The sequence below is a fragment of the Colletotrichum spaethianum genome (genome assembly GCF_022836535.1).
Source record: "Colletotrichum spaethianum MAFF 239500 DNA, contig11, whole genome shotgun sequence".
Lineage (NCBI taxonomy): Eukaryota > Fungi > Ascomycota > Sordariomycetes > Glomerellales > Glomerellaceae > Colletotrichum > Colletotrichum spaethianum.
The window spans coordinates 328916-354492 of record NW_026054781.1 but is presented as its reverse complement, the minus strand read 5'-3'; the positions used below and the strand labels follow the sequence as shown (position 1 = coordinate 354492).

Below are 25577 nucleotides of genomic sequence, written 5' to 3'. Positions count from 1 at the left end.
TCGTGAAACCGAATGCGAAGTCTGCCCGCAATGAAGAGTCACACGCCTTGTCATGACTCCCTCACATGAATGACTTTCGCCGAGACCAAGCTGGAACCGCTACCCCAATAATAATATGGAACTCGGCACTCGACAGCAAGTGCATCGCAGAAGGAAACCAACAGAATGCGAGAAACTGGGGCCAACGGCGCAAGCGACGGCATCAAGCTCAAAAAGTCATCATTTCCGTTGTCAATTCGACGCATCAGCTGTCTCCTCTTCGTCCAAAGTTGTCATCCACTCGAAAAAGTGGGGACCAACACGCTCCTTTTCCTTTCAAGCTCATGTCTTTAACGGACCACACGTGTGGCGATTGCAATCTAACCCGCTTCGACAAAGTCGCCGCTCAAGGAGAACTAAAGGGTCTAGACCTTCATTTTCTACGCGGGATAGGAGATTAGCATAACGGGACCACTGATGCACGCGAGCCCCTTTGCAGAGTGGAATTTTGAGACAGATCAAGTTAGTACCGCCCCGGTTGCCCATCTCTTCATTTCGCAACTGTTGTTATGCCCCCGCCCAAGACCTGGAAGCAGACTAGCTTGCTGAAGATATGCGAGGTCTAGATGTCATAGTCGAGCATGGTCTGACTTCAACCCGGCGGCCCCGGCCACTCCTGGACGATCAAAGCAGCATCTTAAAATTTTGTATGCGAGGCTTATCGTAACATGCATGCGGCCGCAGATACCTTGATGCCCTCATCGCTCGGTGCTCACTGCAAGTTTGTTGTACGAAACTTACCCGTTGAATCTCCTTTTCACTCGGCCACAGCAGTGAGCTTCACGACGTACAAGAGCATAGAGCGCCCAGGAAGCAAATAGCTCCTAGATTACTCAGTGTACCTCGGGGCTAGTATCTGCGTGGCAGGGGCTTTTGTTAGCTGACGGAGTAAGTTCCACCCTCTCAACCCTAGGCTGTTGGGCGGCTGGCGGGATCAGTCAATGGTTGTCATAATGGCGGTGTATCCTACGGGTTCCTCGGTCATTTGTCGGTTTGATCGTTGACTACTTGCCTAGGACTTAATGTCTAATCTCAGCCAAAGTTCCCAAACCAGATGTCGTCGGCCGGCCGAGCCCCTTTCTCAACCCCAGGCAGCTTGCAAAGGTTCATCTCCTCCTCGCTCACATTCCACTCCTTAGACGTCTCAACCCTCGCGGCAATAACCATTGTCATGCCCGCCTCCGCATGCCATGAGTTGTGGCAATGGAACGCCCACAGCCCAGGGTTGTCCAGCACGACTCTGATGACGGCCCAGCCGTAGCCTTGGACTGTCACTGTGTCTCTTCTCAATGGGTTGGCCAAAACGCCAGTGGCCGCGAGCTCTTCCTCCAGCTCCTCAATGTTCTCCGGCGGGTATCCCGTCGGACCTTGCTTGAGTACGAAAAACTTATGACCATGGAGATGGAAGGGATGCGCCCCGTCATCAAAGTTGCTGATGATGATGTCCACGGTCTGGATTCCTGTAGTCTGGTACACAAACTCCTTTTCCGAGTCGAAGGCAAAGCTATTAACTCCAGTTGTCGGAGGCAGTAATGTGTCATTATCGGCCTTTGATACTTCCATGAGTCGATAAAGAGTTGGCGACGTGATGTTGGCGTGCCATGTCGAAGTGTTGAAGAAGCCTCGAGACAGACGCCAAGCGCCAATTTCAAAGTTGGCACGGAGGAACATTGACGCGGTGATCTTTGGCGCCGGTGTTGCCTCGACAGGTCTGAGAATGGTGGTGTTCATATCCCGACAGTCCACATCAATAGCATCATCCCAGCTTTTGCTCTGAGGCTCGGCATGTACGTCTGCAGCATCCCTTGCAGCTATGTCGTTAGAGCTTGCTGGTGTGTTGTACCGAATGACGGCCCTTACTTCAGGGTCAAGCCAGGGATTCGGTGATGCGAAGCAATGCGTGATCATCCTGGCGCGCATCCAGAAAGAGTCCGTAGTCGTGACGTTCGTCTCCAGGACCACGCTGTAGCGCTGTGCCGGAAGAACATTGAGACGATGAAAGGGTTCGGGGTGGACGGCTGTGCCATCTACTTCGGTAATGTAGAAGGGATGCTCGTCGATCTCGACTTGAAACTCGGCGAAAGCACCAGTGTTGATGAATCTCAGGCGATGTCGTTCGTTTGGAGTTAGGTCGAAGGTCTCCAACGACTCTAATCGAGGAGCATGATTCTGGCACTCCCAACCATCAAAATCGGAACAGTTTCGATAGTTCCTTCCGTTGATGAGTCCACTAGATGGAACAGGTTCGTCGTTCTCTTGGTCTGGTTGAAGATAATCCATCAACAGCTCGGCAGAGGTGTTGTGATAATGATCCTGGATCATCACGACGCGGTCGGTCGCGTACATGCCCTCTGAGCCTTTCTCGCCTCTCGAATGAACTACCAAAGGACCAACAAGCCCATCAGAAGCTTGTACGCTGTGATGCGCGTGATACCAGTATGTACCCGACTGATTGTCGACGGTGAATCGGTATATAAACGTGGCGTTGGGAGCAATCGGGCACTGAGTGACGCCGACAGTACCATCCATAGAGTTTGTACCATTTTGGAACATGCCGTGAAAGTGAATAGCGGTAGCATTGACGGCTTCATTCCGCACATGGACGACAATGGTGTCTCCTTCGTTGCATTCGATGAGCGGCCCAGGAAATTGGTTGTTGATTAGCATCATGGGTCGAATAATCCCATCTGGATTCAGGGTCGCATCTTGAATAATCCAATAATATTCTCTGATGCTTCTAGCCGCATTGAACTCCCACGAAGGGTTGAGAATGTAATCGGAAGAGTTCCTCAAGTGTGGTGTTGGTGAGACCGGTTCTTTGATCACATAGACTGGTGCCGTTGAACTCTCTGTTGAGGTTGCTGAATAGAGCACGTCTGATGCATAGAAAAGAATGAAGAAAACAACGGTCCCGAACAGAGTTGCGGACAAGCCAGTCCTCCATGACGCGTTTCCTCGGTTACGTCGTCGATGCGGGAGCTCATCATCATATTCGGCGTGAGTAAGGCCAAGGAATGGCGACTTCTCAGAGTTATCGTCCGTCAATGAATTGATAGATGCATCGTCCAAAGGTTGGTCCGCAACCCTCAAGGTGGCCGCGGGACTCAACGATAACTCTTGAATGCTTCCTCGCTCAACTCGTTCAAGATCCATGATGGTCTCTGCTTCTCATCATGGCAGATGCACAATTTTTGAAAAAACCAAAAGAATGAGTGCTGTTGAATACGACCATATGGCCGTTAGGAAGGGAAATGCCGTCGGCGAAATGCGGCGTGCAGGTATTAGGAGCGAGAAAGACGGCGAGTGGTGGCGTTGTGATCTGCATTGTCACCCTCCCTCGGTTGAATCGGCATTCCAGTGGCCAACACGTGCGCGAACCAACGGCTATCGCTGGTCCAATCACGACTAAGCTTAGCACCTGCGTCGATAATTGGGGGCTAGTTCACGGGAATGAGGGGAAACTAACCAAGACAGTCGGGTTAATCAGAGCAACTGACAATTGCTTCCGTTCTGTTTGGTCTGCCGCTCGATCCATTCGGGGCGTGCGTGGCACCGACGCCAGGGACTGGGTTTCCCACATCCTTGCCTCGACGCTGCAAAGTTACGGAAACGGGCATGGCCGCTTTGACGAAACATAATAAGATCTGATGTCCTAGGTCGACAGGCAATTGTCTTCGACCTGCCAAGGTACGCCATCTTACCTGCCATTCGTTTTCGTTGAGGCTTCGTGCTTAATCTTAATACATGATGCGTTGCGCCATTCTTGCTGCTTGCTTCGCAGCAAGCGCTCACGCTGCCGCTATTGAGGCTCGAGCGACACCCAGCACCACGGGCTGGGAGACGAAATACACCGCCACGGGTGCCGCAGCAGTTGCTGCTGCTGCTGCGACGGCGAAGACGAGTAGTCCCACAAGCAACGTCAAGGGAAAGGTTTTTGACCGATTCGTCATTATCTGGAATGAAAACACCGACTATGACAAGGCCCGTGGTGACCGTAAGTTCTAATCTTTGAGGCTTGCACCACGGTACCTGTTGACATCTTGATAGCGAATCTGTCCTGGTTGGCCCAGCGAGGCATCTTGCTGGACAACAACTTTGCCGTCACCCATCCTTCGGAGCCAAACTACTTCGCCTCCGTCAGCGGCGACTATCTCGGTATGCAGAATGACAACTTCAACCGTGCCGACCGTAACGTATCGACGGTCTTTGACCTCCTCGATACCAAGGGTATCTCCTGGAGTACTTACCAGGAAGACCTGCCCTACTCGGGGTTCGAGGGCATGGCGTGGGTAAACCAACAGAATGGCGCAAACGACTATGTGCGCAAGCACAACCCGCCCGTTTTCTTCGACAGCGTTACGAGCTCCGAAAAGCGCTTGTCGCAGATCAAGAACATTTCCATGACCCATCCTGAGAAATCCCAGTTCCACAAGGATCTCAAAGACAATAAGCTGCCGCAGTGGGTTTGGATCACGCCCAACATGACAAGCGACGGCCACGACACGTCTGTCACGGTTGCTGGCACTTGGACGAGGAACCTCCTGGAGCCCCTTCTCGAGGACAAGAACTTCATGAAAAACACGCTTGTGCTTATTACGTTTGACGAGAACGAGACGTACGGTCAACAGAACCGCATCCTCGGCATCCTCCTGGGTGACGCCGTTCCTAAGGAGTTGGTTGGCACGACAGACTCAAACTTTTACAATCACTACTCGGAGCTCGCCACGGTTCAGGCAAACTGGGATCTTCCTACTCTTGGAAGATGGGATGTTGGCGCGAACGTCTACAAGTACGTGGCTGACAAGACAAAGAGTGTTGTCCGTCAGTGGAGCTGCGCGGCGACAGTGCCCAATCGATTCTGGAACCAGTCGTACGCGGGCTTCTTCAATACCAACGCCCCGAAGCAGTACCCCAAGCCGAACTTGGCACTGGAAGATAACGCGGCTGGGAGAAAAATCCTTGACTCGGTGAAGGAGACTTGGAAGGACAGCCAAGCACCTACATACTACGAAGATACCGTTCAGGTCCCTGATGGACTTAATCCTCCTAAGGGATACGAGGCATAGATGTTTCATAGAGTGCGTGGCATCGCAAAGAGTAATGGCTGAATTTGCTCGACAAAATAGCATTAATAGAGGTCACCAATCACTCATCTCAAACTTCCAAGTCACAAGACGACTGTGGCAAGACTATTGAACTAGATAGCTTGTCGCATAGATTTAAAGCGAGAGAAAGAGGCGGCATTTTGAACTGGAGGAGAACGGGTGCCAACGGCCGACGACTTCCCGAATTCTCGCAACATTTCTTACCCTGATCACTCATGACGCGAATAACCAACACATAAGTCTTGTGACGTCGACGAAGCACCCTCACCAGACCAGGCAATGAACTCAACAGGGGCGCATTTGGAGTGGGGACAGACCTTCACTTCCCTCCCGGCATTGCCTGCTTCGGAAGGTAAGTAACTAATTCTCCATGATTGGTTGGACGGCAAGGGACATTGGCTCCGGTATCCATGCACGTGGTTGGTCTTGGCATCGCCGCTGGGCAAAAGCTTGACTTTGCTTTTTAGCGAGTTCTCCACAATCCCCATGGTCCACCGTGGCTTGGTCTGACGAGTGCAATTTCTTGACGCCGTGTTGCCAAATGGGGATGCTTTGTATTGCAGATGCGCGCTTTATCACTTTTTTTGTCTGAATGGGGGGTTGTGTATTAGTGAGGCATCGATATCGTCGAATTCCATAGAACAAGCGTTGGAGTGCGGTTGCTCTTCCCGTTAAGACTCGCTCATTGATGTATTTCTCGTGAAAAAAGTCTTCTCATGCACTCCGCTGCAGCTGTCAAAAAACTTTGTTAGCCTTGCACTGATTGCGCAGATATCAAACTGCACAAAAAGAAAAGTTAAACAAATTAAAAGTTGAAAAATTCTTTTTCTGCTTTCAAGAACAAAGATGGAGAGCGGGAAAAAGTTACGACGACAGCAAAAGAATCTCCTCGACGGGGAATTGAACCCCGGTCCCCTGCGAATCGTTTGAATGACAAGCAGATATCCTCACCACTAGACTATCGGGGATTGGTGGATGTGTTCATCCATTGATAGTTGGTTGGGTAGCTTCAAACTCAACATAATTATATAGTCTACGAACTGCTCCACACCACCACCAATCCTTTTTGGGCACAACTGACCCTGTAATTACACTGACGCGATGGAGTAGCATCAGCTTGCATCGAGATAAAATCATTGCCAATTTTGATTCGAATTCCTACGGAGAAATGTAAAAAGAACAATGCCGCTTCAGGACGCTTCGTTCATCTCTACCAGGTTGAGACGAATCCACGACAAGTACGAACTGATGATCAAGTGTTTGTGATATTCTATCCACCAAAGCATTTAAAACTAGTTTTGCTGGCAACTGTCTCGCAGGATTGTGTGTGCATCGTGGATAACGTCATGCTCGAAACTGTACCTTTCTATGTCATCCTCGGTTTCTACAATGGCACGGTCAGATAAGGACGTGTGTAATGTTCACACATTAGCAGGGAGACCACTCACGAGGAACCTTGCCATCAAAATATCCGCGTTGCTCCTCAGAGAGCACAGTCGGGTCCCACCTGTGCTCAGCCGACAAAAGCTGCGTCGCCGCGACGCGCTTCAACCGGAGCTTGTTGAACATATCCAGCCGGGTCGAGATCTCCTCTTTAGAGTCGATCTTGGAAAGAAGCACGCCGAGCGCAGCTGCGTCTTCGATCGCCATGGATGCCCCCTGAGCACGCACTGGGTGAATAAGGTTAACGAAGGCAGGTTCAAAGATGAGCAAAAAGTGGGAATACTCACGAGGAGGCATGGGGTGTGCGGCGTCCCCTATCACGACGACACGTCCGCGGGCGAGTCTCTCGAGTGGCGTCCGGGTAAAGAGTTTCCATTGACCGATGCTCTTTGCTTGACTGTGGCTATGTCAAGTTACTTCAAAGAACCAGAGGACGAGCTGCACTTGATGTAAGACTTACCGGCAAGCATCTTGTAACGTCTTGGGGAATTCGGCAAGGACCTTGGATGCGAATCCATCTGTTGCGGATATGTCGTGCCCTACATGAACAAAGTTGAGTGACCAACGGCGGTCAAGGGTCAGAGGAGGAGGAATAAACGTACCGTCTGCATCTATGGAGAGCTGAGAAGGGTACATAATGCCAATGTTCTGGAGGGATCCCCTAAGACCATTACTTAGCTCATCCGTGTCCAATGCAAGGGGGGGGGGGGGGGGGGGGGGTCGTTCGCAAAGATACATACCCCCGACAACCGTAGAGAATGGCCCGCTTGGAAAGATCAGAGAGGCTTCGAATCGACGCTAAGCTGTCTTTGAAAAACGCAGCGACTTCCGGGTCGGCCATCAAGTCTTCGGAGGGTACCATGTAGCGAAGAATGGACATCTGATGCTTGGCAGGGGCTGCATTCTTAACGACAGTAGACAAGAAGGTGGACTGAATAAATGAATCAGAACAAATTAGCAGCGGTTGTCGTTGAAGGTCGTGATAACACCCACCCGGATGCCATCAGCGGCGATCACAATGTCCTTCTGGACGCTGGTGCCGTCCTCGAAACGGATCGTCCCGTTTTCGTCAACTCCGGACACAGATGTACCAAGGTGAAGACGGGCGATCTGTGACCTCGTGGCCGTGGCCTCTGTCGCTAACTTCCTCAACTCGCTGTGCAAGTCCACGCGGTGGAAGAGGTACCAATGAGCTCCGTATGTTGACGTGTAGTCGGTGCATGGAACCACCTTCTTATCATCGGTATTAGAAGGGTCTTCGTAAAAGATAATCTAGCAGAGAAAAAGTCAATGGGATTCCAATCCACGCGGGAGCTCGGGACTAACATTCTCGACACCGGTGGCCCTGGCCCTCTCGAAATCGAAGCCATAGTGTGCCAGAATACGGGATGAATTGGGAGGTGTACTGATCGCTGCTCCCACTTCGCTTTTGAAACGTGACTTCTCAAAGATCTATGTCATCAAGGGAAGTCAATGACTATTCAGGGAAATTTGACATATGATGGGAAACTCAAAGCACTGGAACTAACGTCAACGTCGTGGCCGCTCTCCAGCAGTGCCACGGCTGCCATTAAGCCGGCAATACCGGCACCGATGATACCGACTTGCAGCTTACTGCCCGTATCATCTTTTTGTTCCGTAGCCGTTCTTGGTGGAAGGCAGTAGGAATCATCATTACTTTCTTTGTGGATCGCCATGTCGAGGACGACCAAAGAGACCGGCGTATCTGCGGATTATCAAGGTGTAGACGATGAGAGCTAAGCCGCTAGTGATTTGTTGGCGGCCTTGCAAGAAAAAATCAGATGTACTAAATAGAAGCTGTGATTGTGCCAGTTTTTGAACAATTCAGGCAGATGAGGTTTAAGATTAGATGGACGTCTGGCCCCGATGTGATGGGAGCCGGAGGTGGAGAGCCGAGCCAGTACCACGATGCGTTTGACGGGCCTCGGCTCTGCACCACTTCCCGAATTCAGATGCTTGTATCATCTTGACAAGAAGGCTAATTATTTCCGTTAGCTCTCCTGCGGGCCGGACCGGCATGCCACCTGACGAAAGCTTCTATGCATGCCACCCTTGGAATGTGCAAGTGACAGCAGACTCGCCTAGCCATCATGTACTGGTTTGCTCTCAGATACCTAGATGTTGAACACGCTGCTTTGGGTAACTATCAGAGTTTTTCCTAGGCCAAGGTTTCCGGATTTGCATAAACAAGTCACATCCAAGCCAAGAACCGATCAACTCTGTCGGAGCCACTCAATAAGACAAAAGTAACAATCCTGCTTCTGAACTATCCACCATCGTTGCGGCGTACCATATGCGGCATCTTCGCCGCTCTCGGCTTGTGGAGAGCATAGCCGAGAGCGGGGAATGATCACTTCTCTTCTGGGCGAGAAGTCACATCTTCTCGGAGCTTCATTCTCGGAGCTCCCTGGCAGCTATCAGGATCAAGCACAAAGCTGGAGCACAGCTAGGGTCCTTGGCCGTCATTTGGGTCTACCTCGTATCGCCGGGCCGCCACTCCGAGGGCTTCCAGCGTACGACAAACCTCCTCAACACGGGAAGGCATCCAAGAATCCCTCCAATTATGCTCAATCACACCCCTTATACGCCCCGCCACTCCCGCCGGATGCTCTAGCATTACGGGCTCCGGCTCCGTTCCGAGCAGCGCGAGACGAGTGTCCTTGCTCAACACCCGATACTCTTGCGTTTCGTCCCCATCCACAATGCAAACGCCAGAACCATGCTCCGAACCTGTATCTCGTCCCCGTGTCTGCGACGAAAGAACACCATGCCGCCAGAGAACAGAAGCAGCCTGAGACAGCGCGATGGCATAAATGTCACACAGCGTCCCGGCCGGAAACCGGGCAGCAGCGCGCACCGTTCTCCCCGCCCGCCACAACGCCCCGCGGTACTCCGTCGTCTCAAGGGCCCCAGAGCCGGACGCCGTCATGGGAGATGACTGCTGACTCGAGACCTGCAGTGGCAGGGAGTCATCCGCAGGTGCGAGAATATGCATGTGGAGCACCTCGGTCAGCAGCTCGGCTTCGGTAGAGATCTTGAGACCGGCATTTTGCACTTGGGAGGTAAAGAGCTTCAACATCGAGGAGAGCTCTACACGCCTCGCCGACAGAATCATCGAGCTCCAGGGGCTTCTTGCTCCCTTGCTGATGGCCCCGAGTTGCTGGCACTCTTTGACAAGCGTCCAGAGTCCAGCGAGGAAACCAAGAACGATAAAGTCCGCATCCACCAGAGCACAGTGCTTGGATACTAGCATCGGGTCACCCATGACATCCCTCAGGCACAGTGTGGAGGACGGCCGGGACGCCCCTCGCAGCAGCATCATCTCCTCCCTCCACCTTTTTGCAGTCTCCGCTCTCCACAATCTCCTTGGCGCTGGAAACGGGATCCTCATATTGGCATACGACGACTGGACCTGTATCCCGTGCGCCATGGAGACGTGGGCGTCCATGATGTACGCCGCATACACCAGTCTGCGTTGCGATTCGCGGGTTAACCACCGGCGCCACGCGTCGCCCAAAGACTGATCGTCTAGACCGAGCAAACTTTCAAGCGAAGCAACGTCGTCAGGTTCCATGGCGCCTTGCATTTGGCCGCCGTTCTTGAGGAGAACCTGCATAGAGTTGGAACACGCCTCGGCGTGCGCGACTTTCCGTTTGACACCGCTGAAAAAGGCAATTTGTTGCTGGAGGAAGAAGGCCTGGGAGAGAGCGATGTCGCGCAAGCTCGCGTTATTTCCTTCCCACTATGCCGAGAAAAACGCGTCAGCGAGCAAGAAAAGACCGAGAGGACAATCGAGAGGAGAGGCGAGAACTCACGCTGCGGAACGCCGACACCCAAACGACCTCCTGCATCGCAAACCCAAACTTGCGAGCCACCGTCGACCCGGCCCCGACCGCGCCGACCGCGACGATAGCCCCCAGCAACTCTGGCCGCTGGCGCTCGAGCTCCAGCGTCGGGAGGTGTATGAAATCGTTGATCCTGGCCGCCTCCCAGTCGCGCGCGTAGACGCCGACGAGCGCGTCCAGCGCGCCGGTGGACGGGAATGCCGCGAGCACCGGCACCGCGTTGGCGCACGAGGTGTTGTTGAGGATCATACTGACAATGCTGTTCCGCGCGGCCGCCGAGAGACACAGAGTGGGGGCGAGGGGGACTGTCCCAGGAGGCGCCTGCTTCATCCTGGGTGGTTTGAGGTTGGCCTCGTCCGCGGCCAGATGCGGCCTCTCCATCTCCGTGTTCTCGCTGCTCTGCGGCTCCCAAGAGCCTGTTACGGATAGCGTCTCGCAGGTTCCGTGGCTCGCAGGGGATAACGGCAGCTGCTGCGCTACGTCGGGCGTGAAGCCCACGGCGGCGGTCATTGTGCTGGGGACGTTGAGCTGGGTCTGCAAGTACGCCAAGTCCATCATCGCGAAACCCCAATCGGCCCCGAAAGATAAGTCTTCAGTTATACAGAGATCTTCCTCATGTACCGGTGTATACTGCGCATTGCGCGAGTTCAGGAAATAGGGCAAAGGTGTGGTGCGCATAGGTGCGTTGTTGAGGGCAGGGCTGACTTCGGGGCCAACACCAGTCTCACTTGCAGTGACGTCCTCGATCCTAGTCGAAGGTTGGTTTTGCTGCCCCTCGTGAATCTCATCAAGCTCCTCAGCACCGTCTTCGACACCTTCATACTCGCACGTGACCCCTTTTCGTGTACATCTTACACAAGGCTTCCTCTCAGAACACTTCACCTTCGCCGCCTTGCACATCTTGCAAGCCTGGCTGACTCTGTCACCAACATCGTGTAGCTGCGCTCCAGTTTCGTCACCGTGTGTCACCTCGTGCCTCCGAAGGATATCCAACCTCCCAAACGCCTTGGCGCACAGCCTACAAGGGTAAGGCCGTTGCTTGGTGTGTATAGACCGAACATGACGTGCGAGGTGTTCGGTGCGGTGATATCGACGTTGACATTGCGAGCATTGGTAAAGAGCCTGCTTGTCTATTCTCCGATTGGATGCATGCGTAGCGTTCCGAGTAAGCATTCCGAAGGCGGCGTGGTGGTGGGGCGTAGAGTTTGGCAGGAAGCGGGATGGACCGTGAGCTAATCTCGTACCCCCGTAGCTAAGGAGGGAAAAGAAGGCTACCTATATCGAAAAAACGACGGGGACTGACATGCTGTTTTCCGATAACTAGCTCGCTCGGGCAATTGCCGGTGAACTACCAGCAGGGGCACAGTACCGAAAAGGCCGGCCCATATTCCGTGGTTCCGTGGTTCCGTCGTCGGCCAACCTTAAGCTCCGTCCTCCGTTCCAGAGCGCTGACTCAGGGCTCGCGCCAATAGACAAGCCGACCTGTCCGTGTCTAGGGAAGCAAAAAGACCGGCAAGTACTACGGTGGTAGGGGTATGTATAACCTCCTAGCCAGGTCATGAAAAGACACATCCCACCACTGCCACTGAGGGTGGTGACGCTCAGTGGTCAGAATTGTAGGCAGAGTTCACTAGGATAACGGAGTATTGCTGCTTGAGCTGGTGGTGGCAGCTCAAGCCCCATCTACTCCACCGGGGGGTTATACTGTTGCCTGTAACCGCAGTAAGCAAAATGTCGTTATAGTTACGCTAAGCCGATGTGGTGTTACTTCGGGGTCCCCGGCTCTAGGTTCTAGGTGTTGCGTGTGAACAACACCACAGATCGAAGAAAAGCCAAGCGAGCTTTGAACACGGGTATTGACGCAAGGTTGCAAAGTTGTAGACGGAACCATCGTCAATCAATTCATTGATACAAAGTACCTGACAGGTACGGGTATTAACGCCCCAGCCCATGTTTGCATAGCAAGTAAAAGCTAGTAATACAGTTCCAATGCCTAACCCCTTGTCCACTGACACACACACACACGCACACTATCAACGCCTGCAAGCGAAAAGTCTTTCCTAAAACTTTGTCGATGCCTTGCGTTGTCCCCTTCCCCTCGCACTGGGTTTGGCAGGTAGAGAACTGGAAGGGGTAGACCTCCGCGCACTCGCCGACTTTGCTGGCCCTTGGTTCGCCGGCATACTTTTAGCCCGCGAACTGGCCCTGGATGGCCTAGTTTTCTGCACCCAACCAGCCCCATGCGGCTGACTGCCACTCTTGTTGTCGTCCTGATAATCCGCATCAATGTCGTCTTCCGCATAGTCTTCTTGGGGAGGCGAGCCGGGTGGACTTGACGATAATGTGACCACCTGAGAACCAGGAGGGACTACGAAGGAAGAACTCTTGCGCTCTCGCTTCCGCAGCAAAGGCTTGTTGTCTTGCCTGTCAACGATGGGTGAGGCTTCCGACTTTGCAACTGGCTTCATGCCAGGCAAGTCTGCCGACTCAGACAGAGACGGCGAATCTGGCTGGCTTGAGTTGGGGAACAGCCGTTTTCGGGTGCTTATAAGCTCCAGCGGCGGCCCATCATCCCTGTCTTCTTCGTCATCGTCGGTGCCGTCAACCCGGCGCATTGCAGCTTCATACTCCTCATCGCGCTGCATGGTCAAGTCGCGAGATGCGAGTGCTAGCAACACTTGAGACTTGGAAGGGCTTTGCGCCTGCTTTTGCGAGTTCTGTTGCGAGGCAGTTCGAGCCAGACTCGCCAGCGACGGGAAGGACTTCTCGGTTGAAACCGAATCAGAATCCTCCCTGGCCCGAGTAGGCGTCTGCGCTTTAGCTTTCGGGGTCGACGCGTCGGCATCGACGACGAGAGAGCCATCGCCGGTGTCGCTGACCTGCTGCAGATCTTCACCGCCCATACTGAAGCTAATGTCATCGGGATCAAGCTGCCGACCACTCCGGATACTGCTCGCGGAAGAAGGCGGCGCGGCAGCCCCTTGAACAGTGACTCCTGCTGCAAAACTGAGCTCATTGTCAGGCACTGGTGTGGTATCCTTGGCCATGCTTTCCTGGGAAAGGGGAGATCTCGACGCGACGCGGGAATTATTGGCAGCGTCCACCATCTCTAACAGTTGGCGAGAGGGACTACTGGTCTTCTGACGTATGACAGAGGGTGAGATATCCTTGCGAAAAGCCGCTTCCTGTATTATGATGCTGATCTCATGGCGGCGGTCCGAAGAAATAGAGAGGGCATTGCCGTTCGAGTTCTGCGAGTCTGCGTCCTCTGTTGTTGGCACTGGGTGGCCATCCTTTGCGGGGCTATTCGTTCGAGGGGTCGGCATATTCGCTTCGTCAATGTCTCCTACATTATCGCCTTGTGTATCGGGGTTATGTCTGGGCTGATTGTCTACTGCGGTAACATCAAGTCGGAGGTCACTGTCCGCGACGACTTGAGGCTGTGCGTCATCCGTATTAGCCTTGGATCGACCATCTTCTGTATCGACTAGTAACTGACTTCCATCTACATCCGTCTCGGACTGGCCAGCATTCTCCCCATTGATCTGAGAGAGCTGGCTCTGGTCGTCGTAAACGGTCTCATGAACAATGCTGTCGGTCGGAGCAGCGCTCGACTCCTCATTGCCGGTGGCCTTTGTTTGGTCTTCCAGGGGTAGCTGCACGATCTTAGGTTCTATAAGCTCCGAGTATTTTAATCTCCGGTATCCTTGGTCGGGTTCATCGTCCGCATCGTCTTCGTCGTCGTCAGGGGCTTCAAAACGGTCGTACACCCTCTCTCCTGTGTCTTCGTCGTACTTTTTCTCGGTCCTATCCACGTCTCGATCTCGTTGAGCCAGAAGAAACTCGAGATCAGTCGCATCCTCGTCGTGCACTCTGACAAGAATGCCAGTCAGGTTGACGACTTCGGGTTGCCAATTAGTTGCTGAAGACAGCAGCCACTGCTTCCAGGTGATGACCATGCCTAATTTTGCCTCTCCTGGCCGGAGATCTGGAAGTGTAGTCAGGTCCGACGGCAGTGAAGGGAGATCATCAATGTCCGTCGCCTGGCTCCCTTCGGCAGCGGCCTTGACTACCGCAGGTTCGTCAGGCGGATCATCGTAGTTGAGAGTCGTGTCTCCTTCCTCCAAAGATTCGGCCGCATCCGAGAAGGTCACGCCCACACTCTCTCCGGTTACACGACGCTTCTTCGACGCTTGAGAGTCTCCTTCTTCGTAGTATTGAGCTTGATTGCGCTGTACGCGCTTACGTTTCCCCCCGCGCTTGTTCTTCGAACCGAACCACTCCTCCACTTGCTGTTGGGGGTCCCACCGTTGGACAAAAGGAAATGGCGGTTCCGAGAGCTCGATCCCGTCGTGACAGCATTCTACGGCTCGGTAAGCGATTTTCTCGCGCCAGGCTTCGGGATCTTCCTCTACCGATTCTTGTGTCTGAGGGGGCACGTCAGAGTGTGACGACGCCTCGGCCAGACGAGCGTTGGTGTGTGGGCGGACACCTTTCATCAGATCTTGTCGAATTCTGTCTTCATCGGCCTTGGTCTTGGGGTTCTTGAGGCCCAGAGACCCCATGAGCATCCGCCGCGTGGCTCCAATGTTTGGCCTCATTCGACGTTGGGCAGATGTCTCATCCACTTGTGCAGCTCGGCTTTGCGAAGTCTCCGCGGGATCAGCGACAGCGGTGGAGGGTTGATCGACTTCCATCTCTTGCGGGGCAGAGTCGGAAATCCTTTGAAATGTCTCTTCGCTAAAGTGATCGACCGGGCCATCGGAGGCAATGGCGTTGAGCAGCGCTTGCTTTCTTGCAAGGAACGCTGCCTCTTCTACACTGGCCCTTGTAGTAGGAGCTTGAGAAGGCTCCTCGCTGCCCTGGGCCGACATAGACTTGCCGGCAGCCAACTGCTTGGCCAGTTTGCGCCTGGCGTTCCTCTTCTGAGTCTTGTTCAATCCTTGTCCGGGAGGAACATCAGGCTGCTCCTGGGCGGGTGCGGTTGCTGCGGTTGGCGGGGCTTGAGCCACCTTTCGAGATGGCTGGGGTTGGGCAGGCTCCAAAATCTGACGCTGGCTGGAGAGAGTCTTGCTAGGGATCTCCTCAGGCTCAGAGTCTGAGCTAGACTCGTCGCTGCTGCTGTCCGCCGATGAGGAATCAGAGGAGTCCGACGAAGAGACGGAGACCGCGGCATGCTTCTTTGCGGATGTGACACTTGACCCACCACTGCTAGACCCGTCCGAGCTCGACATATTATCCGAGCTAGAACCATCCTGTTCGACAGAGTCTGCACCTTCTTCGTCCAAAACGGATCCGTTATGCTCCGACTCACTTGATTTGTCGCCGTCATCGTAATTGCCGTCGCCATCGTCATCGGAAGAGGCAACCACCGAATCGTCGTCGTCATCGTCATCGTCTTCGTCGTCTTCGTCATCTTCGGAAGAGCTCTCCATCTCTCGATCGGGGTCAGATGTTGCTACGGCGACACTTGAATCAGAGTCCGAATCGGATTCGGACTCAGAATCAGAGTCAGGAACTGAACTCTCTTGGCCACTTCCAAGACCACGATCTGCAAGAGTATTATGATTGAGCGTTGTAGACTCATTCTCTTCATCCTCGTCCTCATCTTCATCATGCGCGGTGGCACGGGAAGCCCTCTCGGATGAACTTGACTCCCTGAGAACGAGTTCCCGTCCTGTGCTCGAGTGCGCATGCCGGATAGGGCTACTCGACAAACTTCTCGCCTGATGGTCCAAAGTTTGCTGGAGACTGAGGCGGGCAGCCAACGTTTTGCGAAGCTTGCGATATGCCTTCGCCGAGTCCGTATCATACCGTAACAGAGTCTCCTCAATGGTGGATACTTGTGCACCCGGGAACGCCGCTCTCAAAGCAGCTATCTTATCAAGGGTGTCCAGGTTGAGGCGGTGTCTGGAGGCTCGTCCTCCGGGTCTAACAAGTGCGTTGCTTGCCGATGGTGCGGGAGAGTCGCTAGAAGCCTCTAACGAACGACGACTGCTGCTTGGCCCGTTCGACGCTCTCCTATCTCGGATTTCGCGCAGCTCTTCGAGGATGTCGCCTTCTCGGACAGCGGCGTTGTCTTCCCTGAGCAGACGCAGCTCGTCTTGGATGTTCCCGTCCTCCGAATCCATGTCGTCATCCTCGGCTCCATCCGGGGCAGGCTCGAAGTCGTCTTCGTCTTCAGAGTTGCTATCCGAGTCCGCGTCGTAGAAACGTGTGCGCAACTTAACGCTCGCCGGGTCCCCCTCGGCCCTCGTGGACCCGTACTCCAGCATTGGAAGCTCCTCGTCATTTTCAGGCAGGGAGTCTTCTTCGTCTTCACTGCTATAAGCGATTCGGGCCTTCTTCCTCGGCGGGAGAGTGACTGCAGGGCGGTCTCGAGGGGCTCGCAACCAGGACCGTCCGAAGGCAAGGCCGTCGACGAGATGCCTTCCATCAGCCGATATTTGGTGTCTGCCGCTCAGTCGTCGTCGCTTGAGATCGCCAGTCAGGAGAGGTCGAACACTAGAACGTCATTAGCTCGGATCAGGCGGAAGGATCGCAACAAGATGGAAGAAACTTACAGGACTTGGTCATCATCCTTGAGCACCTTGGACACAAGGTGGTAGTGGACGCATTCGAAGCCGTCGCCGGAGGCATCCTTAAGCTCCACGGCGTAGTCTTCCAGGCCCCATTCGCCGCTCTCCAAGGGAACGACTTCGTTGATCTGGGTCAGGAGCTTCGAGATGGTCAGATCGTCGTCGGTGGTTGCGTTCCAGAGAAGCTTGACGTCGGGCACGCCGTGGCGTCGCACGACGAGGCGCAAACGCAAGTCCTTCTCCATCTTCGCCGGGGGTTAGTTATATCGTGTCGCGCGCGGTGTAATGCATGGAGGATGAAAAGGTCGCCGTATGCGGTTTTGTACGGTCGGATTAGGGAAAGATAGTAGTAGCACAGGATTGGAAGGAGAAGTAGGAAAGAAAAGATCTTCCACTTAGGGAAACCTTGGGAGTAGACGCTGGAAAACGAAAGGGAATCAATTAGACGCGCGTAGAGGAAAGGTGAGAGAGCTGCAGCTCCAATCGCGACTGACGCAAATTTCTGGAAAGTGGGGCCGGGCCGTTGCGTGTGGACGTGCCGACGGCTGGCCACCAGACGCCACGCCACCTCCAGGCTTCCAGATCGTCTAGTGGGAATGACTACGAGGTGTCTCATCCCAAACATGGGACAGAACCAGCAGAAACCTATGGTGTCTGTAAAAAGCAGAATCACGTTTGTGTCAGTTCTGGACATGCGTTGAGCCATGCTGTGCACCCTCTTCCATGTGTCTCGATTCAATGACACTATTCTGTGCCGACTTGTCTCGACCGGCTGCCAACGTATATCTGACAGAAACCAGCCACCACCTCAATAATATTTTTTTTCGATCTATGAATTGCCATGAGTCCAGTAACCAACGGGGTACTATGAGCATCTCCAAGCTGTTGGAGGCTCCAGATGACAAGATATGCCAAATACGCCAATCCCAGGTATTCGTCTCAAAAATCCGAACGCCGTTTCTACCCTATGCTTTGATCACTCCGGCCGCCTCCCATCTTCATCCACTCCCAGCGCTTACACAACTCTGCGGTTAACAAGTCTCATGACGGCATGCCGCCCATGTCAAGCATATGTCCCATCTTTTCAATCTGTCACGGAGTTAGTCGCAGCGCCACGCACTTTGCACCAGGCAAACGCACCTTTGTCTTGAGGTACCCTTCGACCTCGTTGCTCCTGAATCCGCCCCTGCCCTTCCAAGACAGCGGCACCATGGCCACGCGCTCCGTCACTCTGACCTCACGGTTCGGGCCCTCCACCGCCCGGATCTTGTCGGGGTTGTTTGTGAGCAGGCGCACCTCGTGCTGGTCCAGGTCCAAAAGCATCGACGTCGCGAGACCGTAACTGCGAGCGTCCGCAGGGTGGCGCAGGAGCAAGTTGGCCTCGACCGTATCTGAGCCGAGGTCCTGCAGGTTGTACGCTTTCAGCTTCTCGCCGAGGCCGATGCCGCGGCCTTCCTGGCGCAGGTAGATGATGATGCCGCCATTGGTGTTGCCGGGCAGACTCATCAGCCTGGCCGCCTCGTCCAGCTGCTCGCCGCAGTCGCACCGCGCAGACCAGGCGGTCTCGCCGGTATAGCACTCGGAGTGGATGCGCACGAGCGCCGGGCCGCGCTGCGCAGGCGGCTCCTCGCCGACGGGGGTGGCAACGCCGCCGGGCATACCACTCGTCGACCGTCCAGGGAACAGACGCCCCGTGTACGCGCCGCGGATCATGCGGTCCATCTCCGTCTCGCCCGGGCGCGGCGCGTCGAGCGACTTGCTCCGGATATGCGGACCGAAGACGATGGCCAGGTGCTCCTTGTTGTCGACGTTGTTCTGGTAGAGGTGCAGGAACATCTCGGTGCCGTTGACAGTGGGGATGCGCGCTCGCACGATGCATTGCACCTCGGGCAGGGTCTCGAGGAGGCGGGGTCGCTTGGTGCCGCAGCCGCCGGAGGGCACGGAGCTGTCAACGGGAACGCCGCGCGGGGCCTCGCCGTTGAGAGGCGTCGATGTGCCGGGGGTCGCGGGCGGCGTGAAGGCTGGCGACAGCAGGGAGGGCGGCGGGATCTGGCTAGCTGAGGTTGTTGAGGCGGCATCGTCTTCGGCCCTCACGGGTGCGGCGGGGTCGGACAGGTCCAATTGTTGAGGCTCGGGGTTCGCGGCGGCCTCGGCATGGTCGGCCGGGCCGTCGAGGGGCTTCGTTTTCGGGGAGTAGAAGGATGGGAGATGTGTAGTCTCTTCGCGCCAGTCTTTGGGCGCATCGGCGCCGTCTGGCCTACCTTCGAACCCGGGCATGGCGGGGGTAACGGTTCGAGGATGGGGAAGTGGGGGATTGATGCGTGGATTAAGTCGAGACGAGGGAGGGCCAATTCCAGTAGGCATTTGCCAGTTGGGTATGGACACGAATAAGCAGAAAAGGAGAGTTGGCAGGAAGAAGCCAGATGTCACGAGGGGAGAGCAGAGGGATGACGGGGCAGCGGCGTGAGCGGCGAGTATAATCAAATCGGTGACCGGTTCCGCTCCGAACGGCGAGGTGGTGAAATGCGGTGGTGGGAGGAGTGGTGGGATTGTCAATTAGTCATGCAGTCAGATGTGATGACAGCGCGGGGGCAACTGTGTGCCGGTTGCTTTTCCTTCTTTGGCCTGCATGCCAGCGCCCGCGTGCGCGGGACACTCCCCCCCCCAAAAAAAAAGTCGGCCATCGACCGCGGTTCGCCGAGGTTCCAGCCGCAGGCCGTCGCGCGCGGGGTGTTCCAGCGGCCCTCACTCAGTGTCTCGAAGTTGGATTTCAGGGTCTCTTTAGCGGGGTCAGCCGTTTTCCACGCTGAGCATTTTGTGTGAGTGCGCCGACGAGTGCCTCGGTGGGGTCTTGATGATTACATCATCGCATCCTGGAATCGGCTAATCCAGGAAAGTTGGACCTCGCGCTGCTTTATCTCCGGTCCTCGCAACGCGCCATCACCAGTTTAGAGCCAGTAGCAGAGCCGACGGTTGCTTTGAGAAGACTCAACGGAATGAAGAATTTGATTTCACTTCCCTCCTTCTCCTCAAAAGAACCATCTACAATTGGTACCAGAGATCGCCGATTGCTAAACAGACATCCAGACTGGAATCAGAGCAGCCACATCCAAGAGCATCACCTAAGCGTGAACCAATGGGAGCCTCCACCATGTCGGGTTGCCGGGATTTCTCAGTCAGCATTAAAAATCAACCGCGCGCTGCACCAGCCAAAGTCCTCGGCAGCCAACGAGCAAAACCCACCACCGCCGACAGTGCTCATGGCAACATTGTCCCTCCTGGTGTATCGCAATGGGAGCCCGAAACCATACGGGCACAACATGCTAAATCCAACGTCTCTCAATAGGTCGTCAGCCCTCGAAAGATGCACACGGCTTCCCATCCGATCCCGCCCCTTCGTGCGGGTTCCTGCATCAGGTGCATCTCCTTTGCTCATCCCGGGTTCCCGAAACCTTTTCACTTTTAAAGACGCCGGGCATGGCACAGGACTGTGGTCATGAGCTGCCTGTAGCTGAGGCCCTCCTCCTCCACTCGGCCGCATCCATGACAACCAACACGCGCACGCGCAGCGAACCAAAAGTTTTCTTTTTCGGACGGGCGATTGGCGTTGGCTGGTGTTCGTCGCGTTGCGCTGCATCGTGGATGTGCTGTCAAGTGAGTCACAGCCGCAGCAAACCCATGCCTGTTTCATTTTTTTCTGCCCGTAAACCCAGTAACCAGTCCAGCAAAACGCGGCTCTCGCCAGCCAAACCCCCAGAAATGCTATGCCAACAGCCCGTGCGGGTGGCGAGGAAACCATTGGCTGACGCGCTCCCGTCGTGCTGCACGCCTGCAAGCACTCACTCGCCCTCTCCCCGTTTCACGCGAACCGTACTGGATGTTGGGCATCATGGGAGAGAGGCTCTTCCCGGGGGTCGTTGATTGTTTACCTTTGTTTACGGTTCGACGGTCCCCACCAGAGCAGACGATGCGACGGCCTAGTGGTTGTCGTCGACTTGTTTCTTGTTGTGGCCAACACGCTGCGCTCATCCAGTGGATGCGCCCCCCATGCAACCGGGCTACCAAAACATCGCCAACTGGCTCGCTCTCACTCGTGGTATAAGAGGATCAAGTGACTTCTTTGGTCTTACGATATTTCTTTCTTGATTTTCGAACACCAGAATCTGCAGTCATCATCATACAATACATCACTCATTTGAGGACCTCGATAATATCGACTATTTAAAAGGTCACCGCGAAGCGATACAACACCTCGCCCACTTTCGCTCAAGAAATTTCGCTTTCATACACTTTCGCTCACGCAAGCCCACTTTGCTTCATCATCATCATCAATATTTTCCCGTCAATACTCATCAGCGTTGCCATTTGCCCTTCGAGCCTTTCGACTTATACACATCCTGGAAATGGAAAACACAAACGTAATCGCCTGGCTGCTGCCCTCTAGCACCAACCAGCCTGCCCTTGAAACTATCCGCATGCCCCAAAACACCACCAGAAGAGTCGACACGATTCCTTCATCATACGAGCCCATCGTCCAAACACCAAACCCCAACAACACGCCCTCTACGCCTACCATCGACCCCTCCGTCCTCACAAAGTCCTCACCATCCCAGTCCAAACTCCGCCCAGCGCTCGAACTATCCTTCACCCACCCTCCCAAGAACCACCTCGGCTTCGCCCTCGGCACCGACCCAGACGTCTGCGACGTCGTCCTGCCGTCTCTCCCAGGCATCAGCCCCGTTCACTGCCACATCACCTTTGACGCTGAGAAGCGTCTCATCCTCCGCGACACGTCCGAGACGGGCACCGCCGTCTGGTACGACGGCAACAGCAACGGTGACCGCCGCCGCGAGTCCTGGGCCCTGAGCAGCGGCTGCACCTACGGCTTCCCCGCCATGGTCGACCGCGTCGTTATCGACATCCAGACCGTGCGCTTCCAGGTCCTCGTCAACGAGGCCCACCTCCTACAGCCTGAGGTCTACCAGGAGAACGTGAACAGCTTCATGTCGAGCCTCGCGAGTGGCAGCAGCGTCGTGGAGAAGTCGATGCCGACCGTCGTGGAGCGGGACGAGGAGGTGTGCGACTTCTATTACAACTTTAAATTTGACCTCGGCTTCGACCTGAGCTACGACTACGACTACGACTTTGACTTTGACATGTCGGACGACGACGAGGGCGACAGGATGGACTTCCTCCCTCCCATCCCGTCCGTCGTCCCGCCCGTGTACGTGAAGTACCTCCTGTCCTCGGACGATGGCATGCCGCCCGAAACCTACCTCTGGAACACGACCCGGCCTTGGGAGCCGATGGTCAAGGTCGCGTGTTGACGCGGTCTGGCGCGGTACGCGGGGGCACTTATACGTTTGTCTGATAGAGACGGAAGACGCGTGAGAAGCGTTCAAGATTTGTGTAACATCAGTCTACGGGGTAATCGATACCATTTTTCTTTTGTCGAGCGAGGTTCAGGGGCGAAGGTTGCTCTTGGGATATCAGACTATGAAATTGTAGATAGAATGGCAAAGCCTCAACTAACAAAAGCCCCTTGACACCAAGACCACCTACAAGAACGAAGTGTCCCTTCCACAGTGACATTGCCAAAAGATCAATACGGACGCAGAAACGTTTAGCATTCAAATTGGTGACCAGGGTATTGGTAAGTTCACAAATATCCTCTCCCTTTCCAACTTGCACAATCATACACGGCCCTGGCATTTTGGTATGAGCCCGCCTATAAGCCATTACACACAAACTACCAACCCGTGCCCCCGGCTGTTGCCCCTACGCCCGCCGACGCTCGTTGATACTCGTCTCCGTCGTCACCACAATGTGGTTCTTGTAGTCGCCGCCCGCCGTTTGGCTACCGCCCAGCCTAGGCTGGGCCGTGACGTGCGAATACACCGACGGCGCAGTCGCGGCATGGCCGGCACCCATGTCCTTGAGGACGAGGTCCTCGGTGCTCGTCTCGTTCTCGCGCCGCCCGCTGGTGAGCTCCCTGAAGTTGCTGCGGGAGATGCCCGAGGAGGGGCCGTGGCGGTTGTACTCGCTGGTCTTGTTGCGCGCGGACGAGAGGCCGGCGTCCGGCAGCCACTTGGCGAGGAGCGGCCGGATCGTGGGCAGCGACGCGGCGATGATGGAGGTGTTGAGCTCGATGACGGACCAGATCGCCGCGCCGATGTTGTCCCATAAAGGGTCCTCGCTATAGACGGCGGCGCGGAGGGTGAACATGCGGTAGGCGGAGATGATGCATACCCTGCGACGATGGCCACCACGTGAGTCACAGAGGTCCTGAGAAAGCGGCGTACGGAACTGCGGATGCAAGGATCGGGACGAAGGCACTTCAGGGGGTGAGGTTTCTACTTACGTGAAGCCCATGCAAAAGATACAGAAGAGCATGCCCTTCTGCTTTTTGGGCAGCTGCAGTCTCAGCACCGAGGGCAGTGGGATGCAGAAGATCATAAAATCGGTTGCCAGGCTCATGGACGAGGAAAAGTACCAGATGGAGAGCGTGTCGAGGCAGAAGCTGGAGGTTCCGGGCACGATGAACGAGATGGGCAGGCATGAGAGGCCGAGGAGCGTGGCCTGCACGCACGCCCAGATGACGACGTATACCATCGCCCAGAAACAGACCCGTTGCACCACTTTCGAGACAAAGATGCGCCGGTACTGGAGGAGGAACGACACTTTGGCGACGTTCATGCCCATGTTGTAGTTGAGGATGTCGACGAGAAGATACTGTTGGGCTTGTTAGTCGGCCGTCGGGCAGAGGGCGGAATGGGGTTTCGGGAAAGGAACGAGCCTTGACTTGTTCCGCTGTCTCCGCCGCCGAGACGTTCTCGATATGTCTACCCATACCAAACTTGACTTCTGTCGCACCCCAAAACCGTCAGCATCTTGGTCTATAGACAAGTTTGCCTTCCAAACCACACTCAACCCACCCAGGCATGCCGCTATAGTGACGACCAAAGCAAAGGCCTTTGGCGTTTGGTCAGCAGAAGTCGCGGACAGTACCACAGGGAATGTGCATACCATCGCCATCGAAATGGTCCAGTCATCACTCCCGGCCGTCTTCAGGAGAAGAACTCGCGTATAGAGCCGAAGGGACAGCACAGCGGCAGAGGCAATGACGAAGCCGATTGCGATCCCACTCACGAGCGGGCCGTTTGACTCGGTCCGGATCACTGGGGCCGCATTGGTAGCCATAAATACGACTGCTCTTTGCCGGGGGACTGATGTTAGAAATGAAATCTGGAAGGCTCGGCTACGAGGAGTTTCTCCCAAGGCCCTCGAGAGTCCGGGGCCGCTGAGAAAGCTTTTGTATTTCAGATTTCTCGTCGATGCGAACTGATACCTGAAACCTGACAGCGACGGATGTACGCAATGATCGAAGAAACCCCTTTTCCCTTCTTGCCGGACAATCTGTGACCGATGGCGTCTTGGGCGGTGATCTTAGGGAAGCATCCAGCCCGAGTATCAGGCTTGTTGCAGTGCGGTCGAGATGGTGGGATTGAATAGCAGGGCAAATGCATAATCCGGTGATGAACGGTCGTCTGAACCACGTCCGTTGGCAGTGTGACGTTGAAGCTAGATGAGACTTGGTCCGCCATCGGAAGAACAAGAATTCCTGACAAGGAGGACCAGCTTCAGGTGGCATCGTTCAAGGAAGCATCATCACACTAGATCTAGTCATGTTACCCGTCGGGGAGGGATTGCGTCCCCTGCCGAGGGGTCGTCTCCCTGTGGCCATCCAGGTCTCGACCTGGATTCCTGGGATAGTGCAAAAACTTTACCATGGAGGTTGAATACCACCCCATCCCATTTTGCACCTTTCCAGAGTTTTACGAGTATACGAACACATGAAGAGAACTAAAGCCAAAGCAACCACCTTGAAGACAGTATGAGTAATCTCTTGCGGTGGTGTGGTGCGCACTTCAATTTCATTTGAAGCCTTACGATTTATTTGCGCCATGTCACAATAATTTCCATTTCAGAGCACCAGTCAACCCGTTTTTTACCGCCTTGAGAAGCTCTTGTCGATACTGAATACACTATGGCTCTACGCATTTGACCTGCCACGTACGTGCGCATAAATATCCACGTTGTGAAGATGATTTGGCAGGATGCATGCCCACACTATACCGTTGGGCCCGATGGGCACTATCCCCTCGAATCCCGTGACCAACCCGTACGAACTATCTCTCTATCCAGTGCTGGGGTAGCATTGTCCGGGGAAATTGGCTCTCTCACCGTGTTCCGTAGTATGCCGCGCATGCACAAGGGTCTTGACATTGCCGCTCTTGACACAAGGGGTCGAAGCGATATGAGAGGTGCGGATGCAGTGTCTGCATCAGCACCCTGTACCTATTCTTCTTCAGCTGCGTCTTTGTTGGAGAGCAGATTTTATTAAAGCGAAAGTCGCCTACGGATGCCCCATTGCCAATGACACCGGACTGAGTGTCCCAAATTGGAAAAGAAAGGAATTAACCTCGGGGAGTTTAAATCTGTTAAACGTCCAACGTCCAACACAAGCTAACCACCGCTACCACGCT

The 25577-nt window shown here is 54.8% G+C and overlaps 10 protein-coding genes and 1 non-coding gene across 11 annotated transcripts; 2 read left to right on the top strand and 9 right to left on the bottom strand.

Moving 5' to 3' along the window:
* Positions 1-1071: 1071 nt before the first annotated feature.
* ColSpa_05026 (laccase-1) lies at positions 1072-2706 on the bottom strand (the record flags this gene model as incomplete). The annotated part of the gene is made up of 1 exon (XM_049271238.1): positions 1072-2706. The coding sequence occupies one exon, from the start codon at positions 2704-2706 to the stop codon at positions 1072-1074; it is 1635 nt and encodes a 544-aa protein (XP_049127195.1).
* A 1080-nt stretch (positions 2707-3786) lies between these two features.
* On the top strand, positions 3787-5105 carry ColSpa_05025 (putative acid phosphatase; the record flags this gene model as incomplete). The annotated part of the gene is made up of 2 exons (XM_049271237.1): positions 3787-4033; positions 4087-5105. The coding sequence occupies 2 exons, from the start codon at positions 3787-3789 to the stop codon at positions 5103-5105; spliced, it is 1266 nt and encodes a 421-aa protein (XP_049127194.1).
* Positions 5106-6029: 924 nt separating this feature from the next.
* On the bottom strand, positions 6030-6112 carry ColSpa_tRNA_131. The gene is given in 2 exon segments: positions 6030-6064; positions 6076-6112. It is a non-coding gene; the product is annotated as a tRNA-Asp (tRNA).
* Positions 6113-6572: 460 nt separating this feature from the next.
* Positions 6573-7467, bottom strand: ColSpa_05024 (6-hydroxynicotinate 3-monooxygenase; the record flags this gene model as incomplete). The annotated part of the gene is made up of 4 exons (XM_049271236.1): positions 6573-6984; positions 7048-7126; positions 7190-7248; positions 7328-7467. The coding sequence occupies 4 exons, from the start codon at positions 7465-7467 to the stop codon at positions 6573-6575; spliced, it is 690 nt and encodes a 229-aa protein (XP_049127193.1).
* Positions 7468-7541: 74 nt separating this feature from the next.
* Positions 7542-8284, bottom strand: ColSpa_05023 (FAD-dependent urate hydroxylase; the record flags this gene model as incomplete). Its single annotated transcript, XM_049271235.1, has 3 exons — positions 7542-7859; positions 7914-8039; positions 8117-8284. 3 exons carry the CDS (start codon positions 8282-8284, stop codon positions 7542-7544), a joined length of 612 nt encoding a protein of 203 aa, XP_049127192.1.
* Positions 8285-9054: 770 nt separating this feature from the next.
* On the bottom strand, positions 9055-11353 carry ColSpa_05022 (uncharacterized protein; the record flags this gene model as incomplete). The annotated part of the gene is made up of 2 exons (XM_049271234.1): positions 9055-10350; positions 10424-11353. 2 exons carry the CDS (start codon positions 11351-11353, stop codon positions 9055-9057), a joined length of 2226 nt encoding a protein of 741 aa, XP_049127191.1.
* A 1160-nt stretch (positions 11354-12513) lies between these two features.
* On the bottom strand, positions 12514-15687 carry ColSpa_05021 (uncharacterized protein; the record flags this gene model as incomplete). The annotated part of the gene is made up of 1 exon (XM_049271233.1): positions 12514-15687. One exon carries the CDS (start codon positions 15685-15687, stop codon positions 12514-12516), a length of 3174 nt encoding a protein of 1057 aa, XP_049127190.1.
* Positions 15688-16066: 379 nt separating this feature from the next.
* Positions 16067-17276, bottom strand: ColSpa_05020 (uncharacterized protein; the record flags this gene model as incomplete). Its single annotated transcript, XM_049271232.1, has 3 exons — positions 16067-16130; positions 16268-16957; positions 17017-17276. The coding sequence occupies 3 exons, from the start codon at positions 17274-17276 to the stop codon at positions 16067-16069; spliced, it is 1014 nt and encodes a 337-aa protein (XP_049127189.1).
* Positions 17277-18072: 796 nt separating this feature from the next.
* ColSpa_05019 (putative GTP-binding protein) lies at positions 18073-19308 on the bottom strand (the record flags this gene model as incomplete). Its single annotated transcript, XM_049271231.1, has 2 exons — positions 18073-18120; positions 18172-19308. The coding sequence occupies 2 exons, from the start codon at positions 19306-19308 to the stop codon at positions 18073-18075; spliced, it is 1185 nt and encodes a 394-aa protein (XP_049127188.1).
* A 2126-nt stretch (positions 19309-21434) lies between these two features.
* Positions 21435-22358, top strand: ColSpa_05018 (uncharacterized protein; the record flags this gene model as incomplete). Its single annotated transcript, XM_049271230.1, has 1 exon — positions 21435-22358. The coding sequence occupies one exon, from the start codon at positions 21435-21437 to the stop codon at positions 22356-22358; it is 924 nt and encodes a 307-aa protein (XP_049127187.1).
* A 451-nt stretch (positions 22359-22809) lies between these two features.
* ColSpa_05017 (uncharacterized protein) lies at positions 22810-24231 on the bottom strand (the record flags this gene model as incomplete). The annotated part of the gene is made up of 3 exons (XM_049271229.1): positions 22810-23281; positions 23393-23763; positions 24058-24231. The coding sequence occupies 3 exons, from the start codon at positions 24229-24231 to the stop codon at positions 22810-22812; spliced, it is 1017 nt and encodes a 338-aa protein (XP_049127186.1).
* Between the last annotated feature and the right edge of the window lie 1346 nt (positions 24232-25577).